Here is a 26,505-nt window from a genome sequence, read left to right on the forward strand (position 1 = left end):
GGCCTGGGGTCACTGAGTTCAAGTCCTGGTTCTGCCATTTATTGCTGTATAATCTTGGGCAGTTATTTAACTTTTCTCTAAGACTCGAGTTCACCATCCATTAAACAGGAGTTCAGAGCATTTGCCTCTGAGGCTGTTGTGAGCCCAGATTGAAATCACATGGTCACTGTAAACACTAGTTCCTTCTCCCACCCTCACCTCCCCAACTTTTTACTTCAGACTTGAAACACCATCAGTCATTCTCACTGCCTCCCCCATTTATCTCAGTGTCTTTCAATACCCAATTCACTTAGAGAAGCCTAATTTTCTTCCTGTTCATGCGCTGTTAGCTGCTCTGACAACTCTAGGTGATGAAAACCCATTTGTGTGACACAGGCTGAGCCTCCACACTCAGCGGAGCGGGCTGTGTCTGCGAGCCGCCTGCAGGGGGCAGCATCGGGCAGCGTAAGGCAACGCCAGGGCTCCCTTGTAAAACGCTGGGGTCGGTCTGGGGAGGGCCGCAGAGAAGGCGTTTGAATTCAGACTCCAGCTGACAAAGGATCCATTTTACTCTATGCGGGTCTGACGCAGTCTGTCAGAGAGTCAGGTCTTTGGTAAACAAGAGTGCAGGGAGTGGCTATCCAAAAGCAACCCCGACCCGCCCAAGTCCAGCAGCGTTTTTCCCAAACCCACACCAGGACTAGGTTACCTTTTAATAAGCACGGGTGAGAGAAACAAAAGACATCTCCTTATGGACTCACGGGGCCCTTGCGGATGCGCCCTTCACCCCCACCCCCAGTGAAGTAGTGGGAGACAGCCCTTGACAAGGACAAGAAGGGGAGCTTAACCTCCCCCTCCCCATAAGCATTTTTAGATTTTCCCACACACTCAGCCCCTTCCAGGAGTCCTGAAAAAAACAAAAGAAACAGACACAGATGCTGATTCTAAAGAAGCTATTAATATTGTTGAAAAGACATGCAGATGTGAAGCTGGGACGCAAGGGTACACATGATCATGCTCTGTTTCTGAGAAAGCCTGGTGGCTCCGTGTCCCCAAAGCCCCAAGATGCACAGGCCAACCTGGGATGAATTTCTATGATTTGTGAATTTGTTGACGTGGAAAAACAAAGGGGAAGAATGTTTAAAATCAATCAAGACTGCCCTGGAAGTCCAGAATATGGGATCGCCGAAGGGACAGATGATCAGAGCTGTAGGAATTTGAGGAAGGGAGCTATTGATGAATATGGTGTTAAGTGGCCTGGACAAGCCAGTGGACTTGGTCATTCCGGAGAGCTTCGGGCCTCTGTGCCAATGAGAGACACTTATCACCCACTCTCCTATTGACTTTGGCTGGGGAGGGGAACTGCTATGTCACTATGACATCATCACCTTCCAGGAATCATCGAGTCAGCCTCAGCCCTCAAGGCCCCGGAAGTGGAGGCCCCAAGGCAGGACCCACTCACTTCCTCCTAGCCAAAGGCCAGGGGAGAAGGGGCTGCTCCCCGCAGAGCTTTGGGCCTGTTTTTCACCACCCTCTCCCAGTACTCAAGGCAGCCAGGACCTGACCCAGGGTAGGTCAGCTTTGCAAAGAGACAGACATCAGCATGGTGCCAGCTGCACCACGCCCACCCACGCTCTCACACTGTGGGAGAGAGGCCCCCAGTGGAGAATGGCAGTGGCTGAGAGTTGAAATGCAAGCATCCCTGGGAGAGGTCGGGCTTGTAGCTTTGCCAGTCCTTCATACCTCCTTATGTACATGAGCTTCTAAGGGAAAAAATGTGATGGAGGAAGGAATTAGGAATGAAGTAAGAGGGAGTAGGGGCTGGCAGGGACAAGTGCAGAAAGCCGAGGTGGGGAGGGCTAAAAGAAAAGCTGTGCCCACTTCATAGCTGAAGATCACTGCAGATCTGGTGTCACCTGCAGAAAGTTATGCGGGAAGGCAGATCCGTCCAGGCCCATTCCTTTCCCGAAAGACAGTGAGCACCACATAGCTCAACTCATCCCATGGCCAGAAGCCCAGGTACAGCGCCAGAGGGTGTCCACCTGTGGCCCTCAGGCGGTGACTTCCTCCTGCCCTTTCCCCCAGCATAGTCACAGGTGCCTCCCCCATCTTCCCCACATCAGAACTTTCCCTTCTCTGCTAAGAGGATTCAAACCAGTATCTGTCCACACCACATCAGCATCTGTTTCATCTTTTCATTAAACTCGGTGTTCCGTTGCTCTCTAAGCTGGTCTTAGGAAGAAGAAAATTAACCAGTAGGCAATAATACGATTTTCTAGCATGGCAAACATCCTATACTCCTCCTACCCCCACTAACACACACACACATACACACACACACACGTGTGCACACACACAATCGGCCATGTTTACTACATTGATTCACTTAATGCCAACAACACCCTGCCAGGTAAATATCTCCATCTTCCAGATGAGAACACTGCAATTCAGAAAGGGAAAGGAAGTTCTCCAGGGCACACAACTAGTGAGTGACAGAGCCAGTCTCAGAAGCCAGGTCCATCTGTCTCCAAGGAGCTGGGATCTTTGCATTTGGGTACTCTGACTCAAAATAGGAGCCTCCTCTGCCTCTGAGTCAGAAACTTTAAAATTAGAATTTCATTCAGCGATTCACAAAATCTTAAGGTTGGAAGAAATGTTGAAGGTTGTCCAGGTCCATGACCCAGCAGACATCTGTCTCTCCTGCATAGCAGTGTTCTGGCTTCTGCTTGGATGCTCCAAATCCAGGAAGTGTCCTGGTTCAGCCCATGCCGGTTTAGAATTATTAGATAGTTCTAGTGATTTTGGAGCTGAAATCTCTCCCTATAACATCCATGCATTGGGTCTGCTCTTGGGAACATAGAGAACCTAAGCAGTGTCACCCCTAAATTCTCTTTCACCAGAATTCTGTGTGTTCTCAAGTCCTTGCAAGCTGCTCTTATGTGGAGGTTTCTCCCCACTCTCTTCTGTATGGGGGTCTGGTTTGTCTGTTCAGTCTCGAAGGGAGACCCAGCATGACTGTAATTCTCCAGAAGGGAGCTGACCAGCCCTGAGAAGAATGGGACCAGGTTCCACTGAGGAGACTGTAACTTGTTCATTTATTTACAGATCTTAATACACTGGGGACTCATTTTGACCTAATTATGAATGAAAACCCTTAAATGCCTTTCCCATGTGCTGTCCCTAAGCCACACCCTTTCCTGCCCCTGTGCGGCTGGGTTTGAGATGCTTATAACCTGTTCTCTCGGGTTAGGCAATGGCCTGAACATGCTCTTGTATGGTCTGACCAGCCCCCTGCTGCCCAGGCCTCTCCTCAGTGCTCCCTGGCACTGCTGATCCTCTAGGGCCCAGCCACATCCTCCCTCTGGCCCTGCTCTGGTTGTCCACTCTGAGGCTCAGCCATGGGGCCTCCTAGGCCCACCTCTGCAGCACGCTGGCTCTTAATTCCCAGCCTCCTTATGCCCTGCAGGAGGCACGTGGGAAGTTGCAGACACATGGAGAAGCAAGGGCCACTGTCTCAGCCCTTCCTCTGACAGGACACAATTTGCCAGCATTTCCACCATGCCGGAGCTGCCCTGCAGACACCTGCAAGGGACTCTCTTCCCAGATATCCAAATGGGAAGTAGGCGGCAGGCCCCTCTACTTTCTACCTCCTATCTACCTATGTAGGCTGTTTCTACCACCTTGTCCCCACCCTTAGTTCATGGGTGGTGGGTGGGGCACACAGCATGGTACCCTGCTCCCTCATTGTGTCAATCTCCCTCCAAGCCTCTCCCAGCACCAGCTGGGTTTTTCTTCCTTCCTGTGGGGCAGGCACTTCCTTTGTGTGGAATCCTCTGTTCTCTCCACTGTGGCTTCACACATCAAGCCATGCTCAGATCCCCCCAGCTCTGCTCTGGATTTACAGAAGGGATCTTCTTGGAAAGTAGAAAAAATATATCCCTCTTATTAACCAGGCTCTCAAAATTATTGACTATTAGCTTGCTATGGACTTTTTAAAATCTAGTTTGAAACACAAAACTGAGGAAGGCTTCTCTGTTCTAGGATGTTTGGGGCTTCCCTAAAGCCACTAAACCCATTGATTCAGTGAATAGGAGCATCTTGATTACTGAGAGTGAAAATCCATTGTTTTAATATCTCAAAGATAATACTTGATTTCTTTCTCACGGCCCAAGACAAAGATCTAAAAGAACTTGCTCTTTTTGCCTCTTATATTCATACATTCTTCTCCCCTTACCACCAAGTTCTTCATGTGTCCTGAATCTGTTTCTCCCAGGACTCTACTTGACTCTTCATAAACATACCCCTAACTTATTTTAGGGGATTCTCTTTCACTCATTAGTCATCCCACCATGTGGCACAAAGGTCACACCCCCAAAGGTGTGCTGGCATCTGCTCACATCACTGTGTTTTCAACACAGGCATTAGCATATTTAAAACCAATTAAACTGTGATTATTTTCACCCCAGCCACATTACTCTCAATCCACTTAAGATGGGTGGGAAAGTGGGGTTTGTTGTTTGTGTTTAAACCACATAGCCCAATTTATTACAAGCATAGATGCAGCCCTGGCAACATAATGAGACCCCATCTCTACAAAAAAATTGAAAGTTAGCTGGGCATGGTTGTGCATGTACCTGTAGTCCCAGCTACTGAGGAGGCTGAGGAAGGAGGATCGCTTGAGCACAGGAGTTCGAGGCTGCAGTGAGCTATGATCATACCACTGTACTCCAGCCTGGGCAACAAAGTGAGACCCTGTCTCAAAAAAATAACAATAAATGAAAAATAAAATAAACGTAGATGCAGCAAGGTCTCCACCAATGGCTATACCTCCCCTGTGATCCTCCTGGAAGCATCATCCCCAATGCCATGTCCATCCTGGACACTGACTCCAGGGATTGGGCTTCTAAAGCTCATCCTCACCAAACCCAGCAGGGCCCTCCAACCACTAAGGCCCTCACACAACTCTGCTTGTCCTCCACTTTGAGTCAGTCACCAACCAGTACGACTTGGCAGGTTCTATAGCATCCACCTCCCAAAATCCCTTCATGCTATAACGTTTCCCGACCATGGGAGCATTTTTTCATCGATCTCTTTAATGTGCTTCATTCAACAAACATTTATGAACAGCCTCACAGTCAAGCACTGTTCTGGACTCTGCAACTAGAACTATTAACAGGCTTCCAAAATTACATTCTGGTGGAGGAGACACACGATGTAAAAGGACATGCATGAAAAAACAGAGCACTGTGGATTGTTTTTTTGTTCTCTGAGGGAACAAATGGGATCAGCCAAGAGAGTAGACGGAGGCCACCTTAGGAAGGGACATCAAGGAAGATGTCTCTGAGGTGGGGGCCAAGATTTAAACTGCACCTGACAGGTGCATCCTACAGTCTCGGGACAGCTACAGCAGGAGCCCAGAGCCAGGAAGGAGCTGGGTGTCTTCAGGCAGCCCAGGGCAATGTGGTGGCAGAGAAAAAAGAAAGGAGGCGAGAAGCAGGAGGAGCAGAGGGACAGGGACAGGCTCAAAGCTGGGGATTTCACTCTCAATGCTGGGAAGCAGCATGGCCTGAAAGACAGTTCAGCACTCACTCCAGCTACCAAGAGGGGAATGGAACCTGGGGTCGGTGCAGGGGTGCCAGTGGGGAATCAAAAGTCCCATAGGCAGGTGGGACGCGGTGGCTCACACCTGTAATCCCAGCACTGTGGGAGGCCGAGGCGGTCAGGAGTTCACGACCAGCCTGGCCAACATGGTGAAACCCTGACTCTACTAAAAATGCAAAAATGCAAAAATTAGCCAGGCGTGGTGGTGTGCGCCTGTAATCCCAGCTACTCAGGAGGCTGAGGCAAAGAATTGCTTGAACCTGGGAGGCAGAGGTTGCAGTGAGTTGAGATCACGCCACTGCACTCCAGCCTGGGTGACAGAGCAAGACTGCATCTCAAAAACAAAGAGTCCCATAGGTGATCACCTTGTGTAGATGAGAAGCAATGACTTGGGGTTGGCGAAGAAGACGGAAGGCCCTGGAAGGATGGAGATACAATCTGAAGGGAGGTGTATTTTGGAGGCAGGACTAACCTTTGGCATATTGTTGTTGTCAGACTTTAGGACAGTGTGTGAAGGAGCATCTCACCCTGGGAGTCAGAGACACTGGGGTGAGGGAAGTGGTCACGCATCCACAGAGGCGAGGAGCTGCTCAAGGCAGGCCCCGCTGTCTGTGTGTGTGCTGTGTCTGAGTGTGTGCTGTGTCTCTGTGTGGTATGTCTGTGGGTGGTGCGTGTCTGTGTGTGGTGTGTCTGTGTGTGGTGTGTCTGTGTGTGTGGCATGTCTGTGTGTGGTGTGTCTGTGTGTGTGGTGTGTGTCTGTGTGTGTGGTGTGTCTGTGTGTGGTGTGTCTGTGTGTGGTGTGTGTCTGTGTGTGGTATGTCTACATGTGTGGTGTGTCTGTGTGTGTGGCGTGTCTGTGGTGTGTTTGTGTGTGTGGTGTGTCTTTGTGTGTGTGGTATGTCCGTGTGTGTGGTGTGTCTGTGTGTGTGGTGTGTCTCTGTGTGTGTGGTATGTCTGGGTGTGTGATGTTTCTGTGTGTGTGGTGTGTCTGTGTGTGTGTGGTATGTCTCTGTGTGTGGTATGTCTATGTGTCTGTGGTGTGTCTGTGTGTGGTATGTGTCTCTGTGTGTGTGGTGTATGTCTGTGTGTGTGGTGTGTCTGTGTGTCTGTGGTGTGTCTCTGTGTGGAGTGTCTGTGTGTCTGTGGTGTGTCTTTGTGTGTGTGTGGTGTGTCTATGTGTGTGGTGTGTCTGTGTGTGTGTCTCTGTGTATATGGTATGTTTGTGTCTGTCTGTGGGGGGTATGTCCATGTGTGTGTCTCTGTGTGTGTGTGTGCACACATGTGCGCACAATTGAGGGAAGAGCTAAAAGCCTTCCAGAAAAATCCAGTAGGGGTTGGGGGTGGAAAGAGGCAGGCTTCGCCAAATACTAACAACCTGAAAATTAAAAGAAGCTGTGCCTCTGGCCATGACGTCATCGCTCCCTTCACAAAGTGTCCAATGGGGCATTTCCTGGTCATAACAAAGGAATGGTGAAAATCAGCTGCACATCACAGCTGAATTCTCCTATTGTTTTCTCATAAATATGAGGTTCTGAGCTATAGGTGGGCATTTCCAAGCTAGCTTCAGTACTGTGCCTCCATTCCTACAGTAATTCTGCAAGGCAAGGGGTTCTGCGTTCCTAACAAGTGGCCTAGAAATAAAGCCTTGGGACCAACTCAGAGTAAGTCACTCGGCCTTACACAAATTGCGGGGGGAGGACAGGGGAGGACAGTTCCCTCTTTTGCAGATCAGACTGTCACAAATCAGCTTTTTCTTACAAATCAGCATCTCTGCTGCTTACTCATGTTCAGCTTGTGGCCAACTATGACACTCCAGGAATTGTTTTCTTCTGTAGTTTGACCCAGGAGGGTTTGAGCTGTTAGTTTTTATGCCAGTTCGTAGTAGCGTGGCCCAGAGGAGCCATCACAGGCAGCATTCTGAAGGAGTCTTTTAGAGAAAGCTGCACCTCCTTATGAACAAAGGCTAAAGAAAGTTTATTATCTTGGAATCCAGGGTGAAAACAATTCAGTTTTTTAAAGATCTATAAAAGTTACCCAAGACTTCTTAGACCCTGCCAGTCTGAGACACAAAAGCAATAGAAATCCATATTTGCCTGGCTCTGAACCACATCGCTCCAGCTCCCCAACCCCTAGAACCCCACCCAGCAGTTCCAGATGTCCCCACAAGGGCTCTCGAGGTCTCCAGAGAGGACAGTAGTCAGAGGCTCAGACAGGCAGGGACTCCAATGATGACTGGTGACGTGAGCCTCAGTTTCCTTATCTGTAAACTGCAAAATGTAAAATCTGAAAAGCGGAGATAAATCTCACTTCATGGTGTTGTTCTAAGGACTAAACGATCCAATATATGTAAAAGACCTAAGCCCAGTGCCAGGCATCTGGTAAGTAGTCAATAAATGCTACCCACCACTACTACCAGCCACCCCCATTACAGCCTCCTCATCATTACCCATCCCTGCTCCGGCTCTCCTCCCCTCCCCTGACTCGGGCGTTCTCTCCATGCCTCAGATCCAGTCACCTCTCCCAAGGATCTCCTTGGTCTTCTCAGGAACCTGGCCAGCCTGCCCCAGCAGACATGCCTGGGCATGCCTCCCTCACCCTCAGCCTCACGCTGGGCTGCTGCCACGCAGATGCAGACACCCAGGGACACACAGGCAGAAACACCCCACTACAGTCTCGCTGCTCTCCATCCTTGGCTGCCCCTCCCATGGGGCACACCCATCCCCAGGCTCCCAAGCTGGGGGACCAAGGCTCTGAAGAAACTGGCTCCTGGCAGGGATGGCACTGTGAAACCACAAGGCTGTTTAAGAGTCACTGTCACTGTCAGGGGGCCCACAGGAGAAGTCAGTGGTGAAAGCCAAACACAAAACACCCAGGATGAAATCAGGCAAATTGGAGAAAGTAGTTGGGGGCACAAGGACACTTGGGTGGAAGACAGAGGAAAGATGCGGGTCACATAGCAGCTTCCCCTAATTCCTACACTCCTCCACCCCGCCTTGAAAATCTGGCATTGTCAACACAAAGCCGGAAAAACCCTGGAGGCAACAATCTCAAACCTGAGACTTAATAAATGCCAACTCTGTCATTTACAGAATGACCTTTGACAAGTCTCTCTTCTTCTGAGGGAACCACAATTTCCTCTTTTTTTTTTTTTTTTTTTTTTTTTGAGACGGAGTTTCACTCTTGTCACCCAGGCTGGAGTGCAATGGCATGATCTCGGCTCACTGCAACCTCTGCCCCCTGGGTTCAAGCGATTCTCCTGCCTCAGCCTTCCCGAGTAGCTGGGATTACAGGCATGCGCCACCACGCCAGCTAATTTTGTATTTTTAGTAGAGACGGGGTTTCTCCATGTTGGTCAGGCTGTTCTCGAACTCTCAACCTCAGGTGATCTGCCCGCCTTGGCCTCCCAAAGTGCTGGGATTACAGGCGTGAGCCACCATACCTGGCCCACAATTTCCTCATTTTAAAACAAGGAGAGCAGCCCAAATGGCATGAATATCTGCAGCCAGGCCCTGGCCGCTGCCCTCACCTCAGCTGCACTCATTAATTCACCTTCCCTGAGCGCCTGCTCTGTGCTGGGGGCCACTAGGCCTGGGAAGCAAAGGTCGAAGGCTGCTGGAGAAATCTGGTCTTACCATTCCCACGCAGGCATGTGGGCAGGCAGTGTGGGCTGGGTGTGCAGAGAATGCACTGAATTCACCTCCAGGGGCTGTCACCTGAGCCTCTTGAAGGAACACAGGGAATTCAGGTAGAGAAGGCAGACAGGACATTTCAGGAAGGGAAATGAAGGTGGGGAGGGAATGACAAGTGTGGGGTAGAAGAAGTTGTGAAGCGAGGGGTAGCAGGTGTGAGGCTGGAGGATTACAGCCATGTGCTCTCTCAGGAGCCTGTGGGAGGTGGGCGCATCCCATCCAGGACAGGAGCCGCAGGAACCTGTCTGTGCCTTGGGTCAAGGTCATGCTGACTGCCTGAGCAGCAGGGGCCTGGTTGGGCGATCCCTGGAGAGGTAAGGGGCCAGCACAAGGTGGTGGCAGTGGGAACAAAGAGATGGAGAGGAGGGGAAATGGGGAGAAGCTGGCTCCCCATAGAGAGTGCCACTGGCTCAGCCAGTTCAGGGATGCAAAGCAGACTCATTTTAAAGACCTGCTGTTCCCTTCTTCCCACTACACTCAGCAGCTTCAACCCCTCACTCCCTTGAATAAGACCAGCCTGTAATTAGCAAACCTCAGTAAACAAACCAGTGGTAGTGTCCTCAGCCCAGGCTGCAGGTTAGACTCATATGGGGAGCTTGGGAACTTTTTAAATGCCAGTGTCCATGACCTTCCCCAGACCCAGGGAATCAGAACCTCTAGGGATAGGGGACCAGACTGCTGCATTTTTTTCAAGCTTCCAGGTAATTCTAATGTGCAGCCAGGGTTGAGACCTACTGGGCAGGTGTCTTTAGAATCCCTGGTTTCCTTAAGCTGATGATCTTCTTCTAGTGCCTTAGTGAGGTGGGGATGCTGTCTCATCCAGGCCTTTGCTCCTGCTGTTCTCATTGCAGAGATCACTGTTGTCCCTTTCCCCCTGCCTGGGTCAGTTTCCTACCTACCTCAGGTCTCAGCTGAGACAACATTTCCTCTGCAGAGGCACCCCCCAAGCTCCCCAAATCTGGGTCATGGGCCGCTCCTATACTGTTCTTGCCTGTTTACGTGTCTGTACCTCCCAACTCTTACCTCTTCTGGGATGGGGGGGGGGATTTTAGCTTAGCTATCATTTATCTGACATGGAGTAGACACAATATACACACTTCTTGGATGAGAAAATGAATGAATGAATCTTATTTACACTCTAATTTGCTTCTTCCTAGAATTGGAATTAATTCAAGTCCAAAATTTGAGTTCAAAAAGTTTTTTCCCTGTACCAGTAGAGTGTTTGAAAAGTGGAGGGAAGACCAGGCGTGGTGGCTCACACCTGTAATCCCAGCACTTTGGGAGACCAAGGTTGGGTGGATCACCTGAGGTCAGGAGTTTGAGACCAGCCTGGCCAACATGGTGAAACCCCGTCTCTACTAAAAATACAAAAATTAGGCCGGGCACGGTGGCTCACACCTGCAATCTCAGCACTTTGGGAGGCCAAGGCAGGCAGATCACAAGGTCAGGAGATCGAGACCATCCTGGCTAACACAGTGAAACCCTGTCTCTACTAAAAATACAAAAATTAGCCGGGCGTGGCGGCATGTGCCTGTAGTCCCAGCTGCCGGGGAGGCTGAGGCAGGAGAATGGCGTGAACCCGGGAGGCGCAGCTTGCAGTGAGCCGAGCCATTGCACTCCAGCCTGGGCAACAGAGCGAGACTCCGTCTCAAAAAAAAAAAAAATACAAAAATTACCCGGGCGTGGTGGCAGGCGCCTGTAATCCCAGCTACTCGGGAGGCTGAGGCAGGAGAATGGTGTGAACCCAGGAGGCAGAGCTTGCAGTGAGCCGAGATTACGCCACTACACTCCAGCCTGGGCGACAGAGCGAGACTCTATCTCAAAAAAAAAAAAAAAAAAAAAAGGAGGGGAACAGGTGGGTGAAGGGGACAGGATACTCACAGCCAGGATGGCCACTCCAGCAGCAGGAAGCTCCCTCCTCCATCTGCCAGGCAGTGCCTTTGCCATGGCCCCTTGAACCAAAATGTCTCCCCCTTCCCCTGCTGACACTGGATCCAGGCACGGCTGTCACACCCACAACAAGGCCTGGAGCTTCGGAAGGATGGAAGAGGTTTTTCCGGGGAAACATAGAGAAGGCCTTGCTGGGTCTGGGAGGGGGACTTACCCCCTCTAAGGAAATTCTTTATCAGCCACTTCCCTGAAGGTCCGAGGGACACCCCCGCCCCTGGAGGCCTTGCACAGGGGAGCATCTGCAGACATGGCCTGCACAGTCGCAGTCTCTGACCCTCAGCACCAGCTGGTGACTGGGGCCCTGCAGCTCCCGGGGCATCCAAGGTTCCAGTGCCACTGGGAGGTGCAGAACGTAAGGCCAAGAATCACAAATGGTGAGCTCAGCACCTGGTGGGGTGGGAGGAGGGTGGCAAGGAAGAAGCTGAACATGTTCCAGACAAGGTTTTAGGGTTGATTATCAGGGAGCCCCTGCTGTTCACTGTTGGCCCCCACGAAGGTCCAGCAAACCACTGACAACCACCAGGTTCAAAATAAAAATTCACTCCCTCCTTCTTCTTTCTGTTCCCTCCCCGACTCAAAGGCACCTTCTCTCTGTGACTTCCCCATTTCTATAAATAACCCCTCCATCATCATTTCAGTCACTTTTGAATCCTCTCAGGCCCCGACTCTCACCCACTCATCCCCTGTCCCCACCCAGTGTCCCTGTAGATGCGGCCTCCTCACCACCCCTCCATCTTTGCGCCCCCACGGTGCTCTTCCGCCTCAGCCCTGCTGCTCTTTGTTCCCTTGCGTTCCAAGCCCTCAGGCCACTGCCAGGACAGGCCCACCCATGGGACTCCCCTCATCAAAACCGTCATCAGACCCCACCCCTAAGAAGAAAATACAGCCTCCCCCGAGTGGCATTAAGACTTCATACAATGAACCAGGTGATTTGGCACAGGTCTGTAATCCCCGCTACTAGCAAGATTGAGGTGGGAGGATCACTGCATCCCAGGAGTTCAAGGCCAGCCTGGGCAACATAGTGAGACCTCATCTCTAATTAATAAATAAATAAATAAATAAATAAATAAATAAATAAAAGGGGAATGGAAAAAAAAAAAAGACTCCACAAATGGACAACATGCCTCCCTGACCTGACTCATCCAAACAGCACTCCACAATCTGCCCTTTGCTCAGACCCCAAAATAGGCCCTATGCTTTGGTGCCTGCTATTTTCTCCATTTGGAAGAAATGTCACCCTTCCAAGAGTCAACGTCCTGCTCACTCTTCAAGGCCTCCTCCATGCAACCCTCCCTGACACCCCCACCAACAGCTGTGTCCCTCCTCCACTGCACTCCTTCAGGCTCAGCCTTTGTTGACCCCTGGCCACAGTTTGGAGAGCAGTTTCGCCCCTTATTGGCTGTGTGATGGTGGGCAAGTCCCTTAGCCTTTCTGGGCCACGGCTTCTTCATCCTTCTCAAGGGTGCTGCAAGGACTGATTGGGACCACCTGCCGTGCAAAGCCCTGCACATCATAAGTGCTTGATACACAGCAGTTGCGGCAAGTCATCTCTAGCCCTTCTTCAGATGGCTCAGCTGTGAGCCTGTCTGCAGACGCACACGAACAGACATCTCCCGAGATCTCTGCTTGCTATCAGCTGTCCGCTGGCTGCATCTGGTGACCTTGCTCAGGGATCTTCTGAGCCGCAGCCTGCCCTTCCTCAAGGTGAGCATGCCCCGTTGGCCCCAATTACCTCCCCCATGGCCTGCCCTGCTCCCTGTGGCTCCTCAGGGAGCACGTCTAAGGCACATTCTCCTCCAGAGCCTAGCAGGGCTGAACCACTGCAGCGACATTTTCAGGCAGGATGGGGCACCCCCACACCAGCACTGGAGCTGCAAAGTGCTTCCTAGAGCTGCCAGCCTGTGATCTTCAAGTGAACTTAATGGTGGAAGAAAAAAATCTTGGCACTTGGTTGATGTTAAATGGACCTACACGCACTAAATCAGTCACACTCAGCTTTCTCATGCCTAATGTGCTCTCCCAGTGCCTCAGTCGTACGTTCATTTGCGAAGATTTCCCACTTCAAGGACAGTACTTTCCAGATGGGACCGGAAGACAGACCCTGATAAGGCCTTATGCAGATGACTCGGCAGATTTTGGGCTAACCACACCTCAGGGCCAGAGTGTAGAGGGAGGGGGCCACTGCCTGGAAGAACTCAGCAGGGAGAGGAGCTCAACTCTGAGCGGGCTCCAGGAACAGAGCCAGGGAAAGGCAGGCATTCAACCCAAGGCCAGTCTGTATTGTCCTCAGCAGAGAAAATAGCCCATTCTCTGTGTCCTCTGTGACTACACCAAATGCAGACCATAAGCCCAAATGAACATGGCACCAGAGAAGCACAAAGCCACACACTTTTATTGTTATTCCTGTGTCTGCATCATTCATGCTACGCCATTGGGACCTGATGGAGGACGCGGGATGTTCTGCCATCCGGCAGGGGACAGGTGCTTCAAAGCCTGTAAAATCCCAAACATGACATTCTTTAAAGTCATGCCCCTAATGCCCTCAGGAATGCACTTTCACTCCCCAGGTGAACCCCATCAAAGGGATATTTGTCAATAGGAGACGTTTTCTTCCCACCCCTAGGGAGTCCGCAGTTGGTGGCTGCCATGACTGGGAACCAACCTGCATGGCCACTGGGCAGGACCAGGCTGAGCCCCAGGCTGCTCTGCGGAAATGCACCCTGCAGGTCTCAGCCGCCCCTCCCTTTCACCCTCAGCCTGACCAGGGAAGGGCATCTGACCCACACACTCTCACTTCCTCTTTCCAAGAACAGAAATAAGGCACCAACTTAACACATTGTATTTGGAGAGATTCTTGTACCCCTTTCAACTCCTGGACATCGTTCTTTCCTGAGTGCTTTTCTTCCCTCTTCTGCAGCACTCCCTTTCCTCTCCACACAGCTTTCTGGTTCTGGCTTGCTCTCTGCTCCCTTCTCCCTTTGAGCTCTCGTACCCAGGATCCTAGAGCGTCCGTTCCTTCTGGGCTTTCTTTCTCCCCCCACCTCTCATGTCTCCCTCCTCCTTTCCTCCTAAGTCCTGAGCCTAGAATCCCCTCCACCTCTTTCCCAGGCCCTGCTCCCGTCTGTCTCAAACTCCTCCTTCTCCTCAATTCAGAAGAAAGCTGGCCAGAGAGATCTCCTGTCTCCTCCCCCTTCACTTCCCCTCCTCTCCGCGCAGGCACACAAAAGGGGACAGAGGCACCAGATGGCCCGGTGCTAAAAGAGGGGCTCAGGGAGGCTGCCGCCCACAGAGGCCCCTGCTGGGCCTTCAAGCTAGTCCAAGCTGCTGCCGGGCCCAGCCGCCCAGCTGGCAGAGGAGCAGGGCAAAGGGCCAGCATCCCCAGCACGAGGCCAGCTCCCCCTGCTCGGCCTGCCCTGGGGCCAGCCTGGAGAGGGGGCACGCTTGCCAGCTGAAAAGCAGAGGGTGTCACCATGTGTCCAAGCCTCAAGCGCCAGGGGCAAGGGTCCGATGGCCTGTGGGGACACTGGGCTTGCCCAGGAAGAAGGAGAGGAGTGGCTGGCAGTCTGCTCTTTCTATGGAACAGGCTGTGCCAAGGAGGGGGCCTCAGCAATGGGTGAGCAGACCACAGAGGAGCCAACAATCCTCCAGTCCCCTCACAAAAAAGAAGATGTAATGACGCATTGGTTAATGTTAACAGCTACCATTCATTCAGTGGTTAGCTGGGCCAGGCATTATGCTAAGTCATTTCCTATAACATCCCTAATCCTTCAAGAGTTCTGCAGGGTAAACATTTTGATCCCTATTGTACAGACAAGAAAACTGAGGCTAAGAGAGGTTAAATGACTTCCCCAGGCATCATAGCTGGAAAGTCAGTTAACACAGTTTATTCCAGGGTTCAAGCGATCCTCCCACCTCAGCCCCACAAGTGATTAGGTCTATAGGCACGCACCACCCTGCCCATAGTGAGACAGGATCTCACTGTGTTGCCCAGTCTGAGCTCAAATGATCCCCCCCACCACAACCACCACCTTGGCCTCTCAAAATGCTGGGATTACAGATATGAGTCACTGTGCCCGGCCTAGTTAACACAGTTTAAAGTTTCTTTTCCAGTTAAGATTCTATAAGTCCTGCTAAGGTGGTGTTGCAAAGGCAGGCACCTAACAATACCCCCACTAAGGCCTTCAATAAAGCCACAGGCAGGCCAGGTGCGGTGGCTCATGCCTGTAATCCCAGCACTTTGGGAGGCCAAGGCAGGCAAATCACTTAAGTTCAGGAGTTTGAAACCAGCCTGGCCAACATGGTGAAACCCGTCTCTACTAAAAATACAAAAAAATTAGCTGGGCTTGGTGGCACATGCCTGTAATCCCAGCTACGCAGGAGGCTAAGGAAGGAGAATTGCTTGGATCTGGGAGGCAGAGGTTGCAGTGAGCCAAGATTCCACCACTGCACTCCAGCCTAGGCGACTGAGCGAGACTCCGTCTCAAAAAAAAAAAAAAGCCACAGGCAGAAGCTTCCAGTTCAGTTCTCCATTGCACATGCCTGTGTGGCTTTTTTAAACATCAAGCTCCCAAGTCCCCTCCTCTGGAGGTTCTGATGTACCCCAGCCTCTCCGGAGATGCTCGTGCAGGAACAGGAGCTGTGAAGCAGGGCAGACTCGAGTTCCCAGTACCAGTCACATGACATGGGAAAAGCTACTTCCATCCCTCAGAGCCTCAGTTTCCTACTATTAAAACAAATGGAGATAATAATGTTTGCTTTACGCATGTGTCATGAGGAGTGTAGGCTGCTTTGCACAGTGCCAGGCACTCCATAGGTGTTCTGCTGATGTCAGCTCCCCTTTCCCACCCTTCAGAAACCTGATGCTGCAGCATCTACACTTCAGAGAGCTAAAAAGAAAGGGGCATAGCCCATGAATACTACTCCAATTAAGCTGACCTTTGGTTCTGGCCTTAATCGAAGTCCATGCACCCTGCCCCAGGGTCAGGCAGCTCCCACAGAGCTGCAGGACGACAACAAGCCAGCGTAGGCTGGGGGATTTCCAGGGGCGGGACCTCTGCTTTCAGAACTTCCACGGAAAGGCCTCAAAACTGACCGGCTCCACCTGCAAAAGGTCACTATCCAGGCTGGCTGAGAGTCTCTGGAAACCTATCAGTCCATCAAACTGTTCCCCAGTCTTCCTTCCATCATCTGCCAGAGCCCGTATTTCCAGAGCCACCTCTACCAGCTGCCCCTCTGGACGCAACAGACCCGCCCCCAGATTCAGGCCCTCCTGCCTGGTCCAGCCGCCATAAGCCCCTCAGGCCATTCTCTCGCCAGCCCCAGGCATTTCCCAACCCTCACCTAAAACCCATGTCCCAATTTAAAAGGCAATGAGTGGCTTCCAAATACACCCTTACCTGTTTACTCAGGGTTGACTTTGAGTTACCTGGAAGATGCGCCCACTCCCAATAGCCTGGGTGACAATCTTTCCTTTCCACCTTTTTAGCAGAGGACAAGTGAGTTCCAGGAAGTGCCTGGAGTGCCTAGCTACCTCTCCAGAGTACACTCAAACCCACACTCATTCTCGCTAAGCAACTTGGCGGAGGCCCTGTTTCACAGGCACCCTGCTGGGCACATCTGCCTTCTTCAGCTCCCCTTCTTGAGAAACTGGGAGGTAGGTGCCGTTATCTTTATTTTATACATGAGGGGACTGAAGCATTAGGCCATCTGTATAAGCTCCCGCATCTGATGAGTGGTGAACTCAGGATTTAATCCCAAGACTTCTGGGTCCCAGACAAGAACATTTTCTACTCCACTGTGTCTGCCTCTAAAATCTACCTCAGGCCAGGCATGGTGGCTCATGCCTGTAATCCCAGCACTTTGGGAGGCCAAGGCAGGTGGATTACCAGCGATCAGGAGTTCAAGACCAGCCTGACCAACATGGCAAAGCCCTGTCTTTACTAAAAATACAAAAATTAGGCCAGGCACGGTGGCTCACGCCTGTAATCCCAGCACTTTGAGAGGCCAAGGCAGGCGGATCACAAGGTCAGGAGATCGAGACCATCCTGGCTAACATGGTGAAACCCCATCTTTACTAAAAAAAAAAAATACAAAAAATTAGCCGGGCATGGTGGCAGGTGTATAGTCCCAGCTACTCAGGAGGCTGAGGCAGGAGAATAGCATGAACCTAGGAGGCGGAGCTTGCAGTGAGCTGAGATTGCGCCACTGCACTCCAGCCTGAGCGACAGAGTGAGACACCGTCTCAAAAAAAAAAAAAAAAATACAAAAATTAGCCAGTGTGGTGGCGCCGCCTGTAATCCCAGCTACTCAGGAGGCGGAGAAAGGAGAATGGCTTGAACTCAGGAAGCAGAGGTTGCAGTGAGCAGAGATTGCGCCACTGTACTCCAGCTTGAGCAACAGAGTGAGACTCCATCTCAAAAAAATAAAATAAAATAAATCTACCTCAGATCTATTTCTCACCCTCTTTGTTGCCCCCATCCAAGGGGGCACCTTCCAAGACACCATAGCCGAGGCCTGGGTGACTATAATGGCCTCCTAACTGGTCTCCTTGTTCTCACTCTTGGTCACAACCATCCATTTTCCACAACAGCCAGGATGGTCCGTCTCATGAAGTGATCATGTTGCTTCCCTGCTGCACCAAAAATAAAATCAAACTCCTCACCATGGCATATAAGGCCTGTGTGATCCGTCCCTTCCCTCTCCCCGCTGTCCCTGATACCTCACTTTACCTCAGCCACCACGCTCTGGCCACACTGGCCTCCCTTCCATTCTTGAAGTCTTTTCCTACTCGGATCTTGGCACTTGATGTTTCTTCTCCTTTCCTCTTGTTACTCCGTATATTACTTTATTTTATTTTCTTCATAGCATTTATAACTGTCTGAACCTTTTAAATTTATTTACATCTTGGGTGTTTGTCTGTCTCCATTGACCAATGTAAGCTTCACAAGACAATTTTATCATGCTTTCCATGGCACCCTTGTGCCTGGAACAGCACCTGGCCAATAGTAAGTGCTCAATAATTATCCACTGGATGAATGAATGAAGGCTAAGGAGACCTCAGAGATGATGGGGCTGAAAGACATCAGAGGAGAAGAAAGCTGGGGCAGTTTCACCTGCAATATGTTCAACAGAAATGGCCCCGCTGAGCCTCACAGTCAGCCATGCGACAGTGCACCTCATGTCTGGGACAGAAGAAAGATGGTCAATGTGTGCCCCAAGAGAGGGCACTATTTGGAAATTGGGAGGGTAAAGAAAGAATAAAAATGTTGGGTTTTGTAGTGGTGGCTGTTATTTTTTAAGCCCACTCAAGGGGGGCTTTCTGCAGTGGCTCAACATGAGCAAATACTAGAACTAAAAAAAAAAAAAAAAAAAAGAGGAATTAGAAAACTGGAAAGAACTAAATGCTGCAGCTAAAATGGAATAGGTTCCCCAGAGTCTGATCTCAAGTGTGTGCTAACATGACTCTTAGGGAGGCCTCCTCCAGAAGAAAAGAAAACAGAAGGAGGAGGAGAAGGAGGAGGAGGAGGAGAGAGGAAGAGGAAGGAGGAGGAGGAAGAAGAACGAGGAAGGAGGAGGAGGAACAAGGAAGGAGGAGGGGGAGGAGGAGTGGGGACAAGGAAGGAGGAGGGGGAGGAGAAGGGGAGGAGGAGGAGGGACAAAGAAGGAGGAGGAGGAGGGGGAGGAGCAGGGGGAGGAGGAGAGGAGGAGGAGATGGGGGAGGAAGGAAAGGGGAAGCAGGGAAGGGGAGGAGGAGAAACAGCAGCCACCAACAAGGCAGCCCAGTGACCATAACATGGGAGTAGTCCATTGACAGGAGTCCTTCACACTGATGGTCACATGGGGAAGTCTCTGTCCATGTTCCTAGCATGCACTCTGACTTCAGAGAGACACTAGTATAAATAGGGTGAGAGGATGTAGGGTGAAAAGCAATCCAGCACCCCTGTGAAAACTCAAGTCCCTTCTTCCCACCTCCTGCAGCCTGGTCTGAGCCCCTCCTGTTCTGAAAGCTGTGCTTGGCTGGGCTCTCCCTGCTGCAGACTGTGTCTCTGAGGATACTCAGTGCCTCAGAAGACATGGGCCACATCTCTCTGAAGCACCAATTCTACTTGATTATTTGGTGGAAGGTATTTTTATTAAACAGGGATTTTGTTTTGCCATAGATGCAAAACGTACATGACCTTTTTTTTTTTTGAGACAGGGCCTCAGTCTGTGGCCCAGGCTGGAGTGCAGTGGCACCATCACAGCTCAGTGCAGCCTCAACTTCCGGGCTCAGGTGAGCCTCCCACCTCAGCCTCCCAAGTAGCTGGGATTACAGGCATGCACCATCATGCCCAAATTTTTATATTTTTTTGTAGAGATGGGGTTTTGCCATGTTGCCCACGCTGGTCTCGAATTCCTGGGCTTAAGCGATCCTCCTGCCTCAGCCTCCCAAAGTGCTGGGAATTACAGGTTGTGAGCCACTGTGCCCAGTCACAATGTACATGACTTTTTAAGATAAGATGTGAGTTTTTCATACATTTTACACCTGTAGTATTTACTACAAATTGCCCAAAGGGCATTTACTCTCTCCTGTTTTTCAGCAGTATTAGGAAAAGCAGTATAGTGGTTAGGTGCATGGGCTCTGGGACTGCACTGCCTGAGTTTGAATCCAGGCTCTGCTTGTATGGCCTTGGACAAGTTACTCCACCATTCTGTGCCTCAGTGTCCGCATCTGTAAATTTGGGAGGATAGTAATAGCACCATCCTCATAGAACTAGGTGAGTTCATGCATGTAAGGTGCTTGTTCAGAACAGTGCCTGACTCACGGTGAGCACTAAGTGTCAGCTATTTTATTACTCTGGTAGACAGGCTGAGAAGCTGTCAGAGCCCACAACAGCCAGTCCCTTGCCACCTTGAGCTACCTTCTCTCCCCAGAAAGAGTACTGGTAACACAGGGGGTGGGGACAATGGTCTGGCTCTTGGGTGTGACTGATGAGGTACAGGCACTAACTAGCAGCTGTCCCAGACACACGGCACCCCCTCCAGAGGGGTGGACATGAAGGAACCACGGGGCTCTCACCTCAGACCTCTGCCACGAGCTGCTTCCCTTACCTGGAAGGCACTTCCCAGCTGTTCACCATCACTGTCTTCCCCTTTCCCACCAACCCCGACCCATCCTCAGGACCAGAGCTGGGACTAAGGACACAAAATGTAAGGGGGCACTCACTCCCAGGGTCATGCAAGTGCTCAGGCCTCGGCTCAGCTCTCACTTTCTCCAAGATGCCTTCCCTGAATCCCATCCATCCAATTCTTCCTGGTGTCCCTCACTGCACTCACCTCCAATCAAATGCCATTGTAACCCATCGCCTTGTCTGGCTGCCCCCTGTGCATGAGCTCCTGGGGGTCAGGTGCATTTCCTCATTCTTTTTCTACCTATAGAGCCTCACACTTGGCAAGCACAGAGAAGGCACCCGATAAGTGTTTGGTGAATAAATGTTGAACGGATCATTCTCCAGGGGATCCCAAAGCCAGCAAAAGTAAAATAATATGTTCATCTCCCAGGTAAGAGACTAGAAAAGGGGCCAAGGAAGGGAGAAGAGAAGGAGGGGAGCATGGAGAGAGTGCTAGGAATTGGATGATGGTAGAAATTCTCCCGACCTTAGGAAAGACACCCAAGAACGAGGGAGAGCACTCCCTTCTCCTCCTTCCTGAGAAGCATGGCATTCTGGAATGCACCCAATCATTCCTTCATTCATGCAACAGTCCTGTGCTGGGCACCAGCTGGCACCAGGCACGCTGCTGAGCAAGGAGACAGGGAGGGGAGGGCCCTGCTCCAGGCTCCTGGGAAAACCCGGGGCCCAGCTCTGTTTCTACTTCTCTCCATGCTGAAATGGGCCACGGGGGCATAGGCCCAATGTGCCTGGTAGTGGAGTCACAATGCTGTCAGCCTTCAGGCCACTTTGTGACAATCCTACTGTAGGAATTGTGCCTCTGGAGAGACACAGTAAGGTGTGATGAAAACGCACCGCAAGACCAGGCATGGTAGCTCCTGTCTGTAATCCCAGCACTTTGGGAGGCCAAGGTGAGAGGATCATTTGAGGCCAGGAGTTCAAGACCAGCCTGGCCAACATGGTGAAACCCTATCTCTACTAAAAATACAGAATCGCTTGAACCCGGGAGGCAGAGATTGTAGTGAGCCAAGATCACACCACTGCACCCCAGGCTGGGTGACAGAGCAAGACTCCATCTCAATGAATAAATAAATAAATAAATACTTAAAGCACATCTAGGTGGTGTCCCATAGAACCTGCCAGCAGGATGAGTTCAAACCCAAATCTGGTGAGCATTCACTGTGTACTCTTAGGCCTCCACAGTTCTGTTTTCTTATCAGTAAAATGAGGCTGCTACCTACTTCATAGAATTATTATTTTTGAGCCAGAGTCTCACTCTGTCATCCAGGCTGGAGTGCAATGGCGCAATCTCGGTTCACTGCAACCTCCGCCTCCCAGGTTCAAGCGATTCTTGTGCCTCTGCCTCCTGAGTAGCTGGAATTACAGTCATGTGCCACCACACCTGACTAATTTTTGTATTTTTGGTAGAGATGGATGGGGTTTCACCACATTGGCCAGGCTGGTCTCAAACTCCTGACCTCAAGTGATCTGCTTGCCTCGCCCTCCCAAAGTGCTGGGATTTGAGAGAATGTGGGCTAAAGAAGATAGCTGTGGAAAAGCACCGAGCCTCTTAGCTGGCACATGGTGGGAACTCCATGAATATTGGTTGAATCTGGAGGTGACTGTGATCATGGATATTTCTGTGTTAAAGTGCCGTCACCACCAGTGTGTGGGCAGCTTCGTTCTTTTCATCACAGCTAGGTGGAGAGGACTGTGGTCAGGGTTGCTGGGTGGCCAGCTGCTCCTACTCTCTCGATCTGTTTTTCTTACCACCCAAACATCTCTTTTCCCCTCCTGGGCCACTGCCCTAATCCAGGGAGTTCTTCATGTCCACCTCCTCTGCGCCCACCCCAGGGACAGGCCTTACCTCTTCCAGATCCCCTGCAGCCACCCTGCCCAACAGGATTCCAAAGACTAGAAGAACCTCCCCAGCCTGACTCAGGCAAACTGAATGCCCTGTCTCAAACAAGCAGGGGCCCTGAGGCAAGTCTTGCTCTGGGAAGACAAACAGGTTTTTATTACCTCCTCCTTAAGACAAAGCCTCAACCTCTGGCTGCTGTGAGACACTCATTCCCAGGAAGAAAAATGACCTCTAATTGCAGTAGTACATGTGACACCTCCCTGGTAGACTGTGAGCTCCCTGAGGGCAGGAACTGGGTCCCACAGGTCCTGATTTTCCTCCTGGCCCCTAGCACCTGCCTATCTGAGTACATGGTCAAGGAAGGTTTGTTGAGTTTTAATGCCTGTGTGTTTGGTTTCTGCTTCTGAGCTAGAGTCTCTTGCCAGGTAAGCAGAGTAGATGCACTCCTCAAAACTCAATAGGAAAATGTCATGCTGGGTCATGGTGAACAGGATCCAGGACCAAAGTCCCTGCTGTTTCCTTCTCCTCCTTCCCAACTCCACACCTGCCCGAACTTACGACACAGAGACCGAGTGTCTTGGGAGTAGATTCCCAAGTCATGCCTAAAACAATGCATTAGGTCCTTGAATAGATACGATTTGGGTTACTAACCTCCAAGTCACATCCCCTTCATCAACAAATCAAGGCAGCTCCAAGAACTTTCTCCTCCCCTGTGGTCTCACACACTGGTCCATGGAGCTCTGGAGTGGAGCAGAAGACACTAGGGCCTGCTCCCTAACACACTCACAGGCACTTTCCACTAAAAACAAGCCAGCTTGGCTGGGCATGGTGGCTCACGCCTGTAATCCCAGCACTTTGGGAGGCCAAGGTGAGCGGATCACCTGAGGTCAGGAGTTCAAGACCAGCCTGACCAACATGGTGAAACCCCATCTCTACTAAAAATAAAAAACTTAACAGAGTGTAGTGGTGCATGCCTGTAATCCCAGCCAGCAACTTGGGAGGCTGAGACAGGAGAATTGCTTGAACCTGGGAGGCAGAGGTTGCAGTGAGCCGAGATCACGCCATTGCACTCCAGCCTAGGCAACAAGAACAAAACTCCGTCTCAAAAAAAAAAAATCCAAGCCAAATAACACAAGTTCACCTTCCCGCCCTCTGAGTCTTCTCTTCTTCTGGGTCACCTCTTAGGCTTCTCTGGTCAGTACAAGGTGGACACCTGTAAGCTGCTTCTCATCCCAGCCAGCTAAGCCACAGCACACAGGAACCAGCCCCGTTCCCTAAACAACAGTCATGGGATTCAGCAAAAGGCTTTCTCCCAGACTAGCCTCTCCTCCCCATGTTCCCTGGGCTGGCTGGGTCCCTCATTCGGTTACCAGATGGACTGCCTTTGCATCTGGACGGGCCTCTGTCCTTCCCAGGTGAGTGGTCAGTCATTCAAGGCCTCCACTTGGAGAACAATCAAATTAGACTTCAGAGATTTGGGGGACCTAGGGAGATTTTCCTAAATGAGATCCCCTGCTTCCAGCACAGACTCCCAGTTGCCTAGCAACTGTAGAAACAGATCTGGGAAATCCAGAGCTTACTCCACAGCCCCCTGTGCTGTGATGAGCTCGGTGTGGCCCACCTAGGGAGGAAGGCACTGCAGCTGATAATTATCAGGAGTAACAGCCATAATCCCAGACCTGCTATTACTGTGTTTACAGAGGAGCAATTACTGCAGAAGCTCACACCACTGGCCTTTCCCAGGCCCTCACCCTTCCCGCCCTATGCTGACTAAGGGAGTAGAAATAGCCTCCAGCCTTTCCCAGGAGTAGAAGCTACAGCCTCACAGAGCCCCGGGGTGCTCTAATACCGGTTCTGCCACTTAAGCTGCCCTCCAAAGCTGTGAGTGGCCCTTAAGGAGGAAGGATGTGAGTGAGGCTCAGGGCACACACCCTTGGCCTGGCTAAGGGTAGAGGCGTCCAGTGGCAGGAGAGCCAGAGATAGTGCTTGGGGAGGCAGAAACACTGGTCTTCTAACAGCATGCTGGGCTTTTTCTCTTTCCTTCCTAAAGCCAGTGGCCTGCTCACTGGCCCTTCTTTCTGAGCAGCTCTCTCAAGGCCAGGCTAAGGACAAGGCATAGATGTGGAGCTGAAAGGTTAAGCCCCCTACCCTTCACCCCTGCCTGGTCTCCAGAAGGGGACATTTGGAATTCAAATATCCAATGTCATGAAGCCAAGGAGAGAGGTGGCATAGGAGTCTATGAAGCCAGCCCACTAGCTTCTCTCTCCCAGGAACTCCCTGGTTTATGAGCTGCCAACCCGAGCTTCATGGGTGAAAAAAGCACGCAGACTTCCAGCAAATTGTGTGAGAATGACAGCCTTCCAGCTCTGCCTTCAGTCTCCATCCCCCATGTCCTGCATCCTGGATCTAGCAACAATATTCTGATGCACACCATCTCTTTTCTTCGGCTTCTCTCCCTCCATGTCCATGACACAAAGGCCAGAGTATGACAGCCTGCCTAGAAATCAAGACCATGACGACTAATTAAAGTCACAGACTTCCAGACTGTTAAATCTCAGTGTGACATTAGACATGATCTAATCTAACATCCCCATTTTATAGATGGGGAAACTAAGGCCCAGAGAGAGAAAGGCAGCTGAGGTACAATCACACTGCTGGTTAGTGGCAAAACTGAAATCAGAGCTCAGACATCCTGTCCTTGCTCAACTGTTATTTCCAACATATGAACCTACCCTTTGACTCTGCTTGCCCTTTGGGTTCAGGCCACAGAGAAGATTATTTTTAAAAAACCGGTGGGGCAGGGTGGCTCCACAATTTGGGAGGCTGAGGTGGGCATATCCCTTGAGCCCAGGAGTTCAGGACCAGCCTAGCCAACATGTCGACGCCCCGTCTCTACAAAAAATATCAAAAAAATTAGCTGGGCAAGGTGGCATGACCTGTAGTCCCAGCTATAGGGGGCTGAGGTGGGAGCATCACTTGAGCCCAGGAGGTCAAGCCCAGTGCAGTGAGCTGTGAGCATAGTACTGCATTCTAGCCTGGGTGACAGATCAAGACCCTGTCAAAAAAAAAAAAAAAAAAAAAAATGCCTGGGTGCAGTGGCTCATGCCTGTAATCCCAGCACTTGGGAGGCTGAGACAGGCAGATCGGTTGGGCCCAGGAGTTCAAGACCAGCCTGGGCAACATAATGAGACACTGTCTCTATAAAAAGATTTTGGTTTTTTTGTTTTTGGGGATGAAGTCTCACTCTATTGCCCAGGCTGGAGTGCAGTGGTGTGATCTCGATTCACTGCAACCTCCTTCCACCTCCCAGGTTCAAGCGATGCTTGTGCCTCAGCCTCCTGAGTAGCTGGGATTACAGGCACCAGCCACCACGCCCAGCTAACTTTTATATTTTCAGTAGACACAGGGTTTTGCTGTTGTCCAGGCTGGTCTCAAATTCCTGACCTCAAGTGAACCACCCATCTCAGCCTCCCCAAGTGCTGGTATTACAGGCATGAGCCACCACGCCCAGCCTCTATGAAAAGTTTTAAAGTTAGCCGGGCATATTGGCATGTGCCTGTAGTCCCAGTTACTTGGGAGGCTGAGGTAGGAGGATTGCTTGAGTCTGGGAGATCGAGTCTGCAGTGAGCTATGGTCACGTCACTGCACTCTGGCCTGGGAAACAGATGGAGACCCTGTCTCAAAAAAAGAAACAACAACAACAAAAACTAGTATTGTAGGACTAGATACTAAACCCTTTAAACTTTCCCAAAAGCTTTTACAACAGGATTCTTATCCTATCCTCAAAGCATTGTTTTCAGGTAAATGGAGTTAATAAGCTGCACAGGTTGGGAAACTGGCCAGAAAGAGTCCCATTAAGTTGACAAAGATACGTTAAAAGTGAGTAGAAGGTTCATGTTTCCTGACTCCTTATCCAATGCTCCTTCTACTGTACTCCTTGCCTCCAAAAATTCAGCCTTGTTACTCAGAAAAACCCAGCTAACCAAATGATACTGTCACAGAGGCCCCTTCAGAGAAAAGACGTGGACACCAAGTCAGAACCAACACTGCATTTTAATGCTGAGCTAACATGTTTCCTCTTGCAAGTCACTGGTTCCTTGCTGGTCTTGAACTCCTGACCTCAAGTGATCGGCCCGCCTTGGCCTCCCAAAGTGCTGCGATTACAGGCGTGAGCCACCGTGCCCGGCTTTTCCCGTATTCTTTCCTTATTTCTCTTTCTCTTTTCACTGCCCCTCTCTCCCAGCTTCACCACATTCTTGGGGAAGAGCGTTTCTAC

General features: G+C 50.9%; 1 protein-coding gene across 2 annotated transcripts in view; it reads right to left on the reverse strand.

The window, feature by feature from the left end:
• LOC129016890 (uncharacterized) overlaps nucleotides 1-26,505 on the reverse strand; it is a 74,251-nt gene that overhangs the window by 39,206 nt on the left and 8,540 nt on the right. Inside the window, exon 1 of one of the 2 annotated variants that reach the window (XM_054456674.1) lies at nucleotides 20,856-21,084. The exons of the other annotated variant lie outside the window; for it this stretch is intronic. Within the exon in view, the coding sequence (XP_054312649.1) occupies nucleotides 20,856-20,953 (98 nt within the window). The 5' untranslated portion in view covers nucleotides 20,954-21,084. Of the gene's footprint in view, nucleotides 1-20,855; nucleotides 21,085-26,505 lie in introns of those variants that run through there. 2 annotated transcript variants of the gene reach the window in all.

The sequence above is a fragment of the Pongo pygmaeus genome, chromosome 1 (genome assembly GCF_028885625.2).
Source record: "Pongo pygmaeus isolate AG05252 chromosome 1, NHGRI_mPonPyg2-v2.0_pri, whole genome shotgun sequence".
Lineage (NCBI taxonomy): Eukaryota > Metazoa > Chordata > Mammalia > Primates > Hominidae > Pongo > Pongo pygmaeus.